The sequence below is a fragment of the Pteropus alecto genome, unplaced genomic scaffold, assembly GCF_000325575.1.
Source record: "Pteropus alecto unplaced genomic scaffold, ASM32557v1 scaffold123, whole genome shotgun sequence".
In the NCBI taxonomy this organism is placed as follows: Eukaryota; Metazoa; Chordata; class Mammalia; order Chiroptera; family Pteropodidae; genus Pteropus; species Pteropus alecto.
The window spans coordinates 7,710,831-7,714,867 of NW_006433950.1; the positions used below are offsets into that span (position 1 = coordinate 7,710,831).

Below are 4,037 nucleotides of genomic sequence, written 5' to 3' on the forward strand. Positions count from 1 at the left end.
GCCAGAGGGAGGTGGGGAGAGAGAGGAATTTGGGAGGAGAGACCAAGTAAATAAACCAAAGGATCCTCAGATCTAGCTAGCTCATGGCCCGGAGGGGTAAACTGAGGTCTGCAGAGAGGAAGCACAATGAGCAAGGGGTCCTGAGAAGGAGGAGAGAACTGGACCAGAAGGCAGGATGGCTTGCTCGAGCCTGGGCCATCACCAGCCCACATGGCCCTTTTGGACAAATTTCCAAGGGTATCCTCCACCCCCACCCCCAATCTGCCATGCCAGGTGTTCAGCCTGGCGAGCGGAAGGTGAGCTGGATTTCGGCCCCCACCTGTGCCCTCAGCCAGGTGTTCTTGCGCAGGGCACAACCTGCCCAGCCAACAGCTCCAGTTGCGTCTAGGCTCTGCCTCTGCGTTGCGGTGTGACTCTGGGCAGGTCTGTCCCCTCCTGGGGCATCAGTCTCTTCATCGGATCGACATGTACTTTGGGGCCCTTCACCCCTGCAGTTCAGGGAGCAGTGGGGTGGAGCCGAGCCTCTCCCAGGGTGCCCGCCTTGAGCCCATGGCTCTGTGCTAAGAGAGGCTGGTGGGGCCTTGGTCCTGCCCCCAGCGCCTCAAATGCAGGGGCCACAGGGGTCCTGTCGGTAACATAAGTGCATGAGGGGGCCCAGGTGGGGACTGCAGTAGACTGGCAGTCACACACCCACTTAATGGGCAGCTTGAGAGCATCCACTGAGCTGCCAAGTGTATGGTTTTATAAAAGAAGCAGAAATCTGGATGTTTATGCCAAAGCTGCTTTTTAAAGGACGGTCATTAATTCAATTTTTTCACAACACAATGTGGAGCAAATGCAACATGTCTTTGGTGCCAAATTGGCCCTTTCATATCCATTGGTCTAAAGAAACAGTGGACTGGAGAGTGGGGGATCGAAGGCTGGAGGCGGGAAAGGCATCCGTCTTCTTGGTCATTGGAGGTCAGTCGGGGGAGACTGCCGGGCGTTTGCTGGCACTTGTCCCAGTCCCAGTGGTCGTTCACCTGCTCCAGGTGCTGGTTCCAGGAGGAGACTGCCATCTCCGCCCTCTATGTCACCGTCCACGGCTACTTCCTCCTCACCTTCCTCTTCAGCGCCGTGGTCCTGGGCCTGGTGGCCTGGAAGATCTTCACTCTGTCGAGTGCCACAGCAGGCAAGAAGGAGCGGCAGAACTGGAAGGGGGCCCTCACCTTGCTGGGCCTCTCCAGCCTGGTGGGCATGACCTGGGGACTGGCCATCCTCACGCCCCTGGGCCTGTCGACCGTCTACATCTTCGCACTGTTCAACTCCCTGCAAGGTGAGGCTCCTCGGCCAGGGGGTGGCGGGCTGCCCTGTCTGCACCGGGGAGTGTGGGAGGCGTGGCGGGAGCGGTTGGACTCAGGATTCAGGAGGCCACTCGGGCCAGGACCCCACGCAGGAAGGCTGGCCGACCGCCAGGCTCGCCGACACCTTATCCTCCTCACAGGTGTCTTCATCTTCTGCTGGTTCGTCATGCTCTACTTCCCCATCCAGAGTGCCATGTCCTCCTCTTCCGGTCCTGCCCAAGCGGAGCATTCCCACACGGTGTCACATGGATAGGGGGCTGGCCTTGCGACCTGGACTCAGCTCAGACTTGCTGTGTGACCTTGAACAGCCCCCTGCTTGCCCCTGGGCCTCAGTCTCCATGTCTGTACATGGGGCTGGGGAGGGAGGGGATGGGGACCAGGTTGGACCACATGACCTCAAAGGTCCCGTCCAGATTCATCTGTGGTCTGAGAGTCCACAAATCCAGGACTGTAGGAGTCTACAGTTCCTATAATCCCAAGGTCCCTGCCAGCACAGAGCGACACCATCACGCCTGGCGCCACGCCCACCCCCTGCCTTCATAACAGAGCACCCTGTCTCTGCCATTGCCCACCTCTGGTCTTGGGAAGGGCCTGAGCCCAAGTTGGCACAGTCTGGCAGAGGAGCCCCCCTTTCCTCCCTCTTGTCACTGCCCTCCCGCGACACGGGAAGGGCCTGAACCCAAGTTGGCACAGTCTGGCAGAGGAGCCCCCAGCCTCTCCCTTTCCTCCCTCTTGTCACTGCCCTCCCGCGACTCCACCCCGTGAGGGGCATTTGGCATGTCATCCCCTCAGGCACTGGGGCAGCTGTGAACTGGAGGTTCGCCCTGGGGATGTTGGTCCTCCCAGCCAGGCTGCCCCAGTCACAGCCAGTCCTCTCAGGGCCTATTTTCACAGAAGTGTCGCCACCATTCAGGGGGCTGCCAGCCCTCTGGGAGACTGGACACTGAAATTCAGAGAATGCTGCTTACTCAGTGGTGTGAAAACCCCCAGTCCCCACTCCGACTGCTATGTGGGTGGCCCAAACTCTGATCTGCTGTCACAGTGCGGTGGAGATCCAGGGCTCCGTACAACAGAGAGGGGTCTGGGCTGAGCTGAGAGAGGAAGGACGTTCCCCGCCTGGCATCCGTGCTCCCGCAGAGCGGGCACTTCGATGGCCTCACTGTCAGCCAGCCCTGGCGCATTTCAGGCACTGAATAAAGATTTGCTGGCCGAATAGGTGGGTGTGTGAATTTGGCACTAGCTTGACACGGCCCTGAACCAGGGGAGTGTCTCAGGCCGGACCCAGCTTGGGTATGTCACTTCCCATGGCTGTATCTCCATGTTACAACCCTGTACTGGCTTCCTTTGTGGACAACAAAAAGAAGCAGAGATAACAGAAATAGAAGAAGAGATCCAGAGATAGAGAGATGGAGAGAGATAGGGAGAATTAACAAACTGGTACAAAGCAAAAAACAGAGAGGAAGAGACAGATGCAGACAGACAGCAGCCCCCTTACCCCGCCTCCCGGCCTGCCCCAACCAGGGGGGCAGAGCGCTGGGAACCGTCCCCCTCCCCGAGCCTCACCCCGCACGTTTGTGTCCCCACTCTAGCCTTTACTTTACTAACCATCGGGGGAGTCTCTCCACCTACCTAACCCCCACCCTCTCCAGTGGGCTTTGGGGATGGTCAAGCACCTTCTACAGGTGAGAAGTTCTTATCATTAGACCCTCCCCACAGCCTCTGGGCTGCTAGCCTCCTCCCAGATGCCAAGTCCAGACATGGACTGGACCAGACAGGAAGGCAGGGTCCCTTGTCTTATGCAGGATGCTGTGTTCCCAGAAGGGGAGCCCCAGGGTGTGGACATCACATCGGTGGAGCAATGCACATTGTCAGAGTTTGCGCACACGCTTGGTGGGTTTGGGGCTTATCTTCACAGACATCTCTTCCTCACGCTGGCCCCTCGAGACTCCCTTGGCTTGAAGAAAACCCAGATGGAGCCTTGTGTAAAGCATGACCCTATGCAACCTGCACGTAAACTAGGAGAAGTTGAAGGTTAAAGCTCCCTGCCAGATCCCTTCTGCAGCTCTGCCAAGCGGACTAGCCCTGCATGGGGATGAGGTGTGAAGCCCTGAGAGGCCCAGCAGCCACATGAGGCCACTCTGCGAGCTGGGCGGATGCTAGGTCTGAGGCCTCCCTAGGTTGCTGATACCTCCTTCCAGGCATTCCCTGGGTTCAAGAATTATTACCATGTTCCAACGCCCCACCCCCCGCCCATCACCACCAAATCCCAGGCTGCAGCTTTCCCAGACATGCTCAGTGGGATGTCGGACCAACAAGCCACAAGCCCCACATGGGCTGGGTTTCCCGGTGCAGATGGAGAGGGCAGATGGGGGTGTAGTTAACAATGGGGTTGTGCAATTTTTCTGCTGGTTCTCTACCCCAGGGCCAGGCAGGGGCAGAGAGGCCGGGGGCCCTCATTGCCTAGGATCTCTGCAAAAGCAGCTCCAAGTGCCAGGTTGAACATGTGCCAGGGTGGAGCCATGGTAAAAACATGGTAAAAACATCCCCCGAGGCCCAGCATGAATGGACAGGACTGCCCTGTCGCCGCACTGTCAGAAGAGCAGCACAGCGGGTGGACAGCTCCGTGGTTATGAGCACAAACTGTGGTCCAGATTCCACCTCTGCTGCTTGCCTTGGACCAGTTCCTCACCTGCT

The 4,037-nt window shown here is 58.4% G+C and overlaps 1 protein-coding gene across 1 annotated transcript in view; it reads left to right on the forward strand.

Annotated features, from left to right (window-relative positions):
- ADGRG3 (adhesion G protein-coupled receptor G3) overlaps nucleotides 1-1,640 on the forward strand; it is a 16,087-nt gene extending 14,447 nt beyond the window's left edge. The window contains exons 8-9 of the mRNA XM_015586905.1: nucleotides 1,032-1,315; nucleotides 1,484-1,640. Coding sequence (XP_015442391.1) covers nucleotides 1,032-1,315; nucleotides 1,484-1,596 — 397 coding nt within the window. The 3' untranslated portion in view covers nucleotides 1,597-1,640. The remainder of the gene's footprint in view (nucleotides 1-1,031; nucleotides 1,316-1,483) is intronic.
- Nucleotides 1,641-4,037: the final 2,397 nt, after the last annotated feature.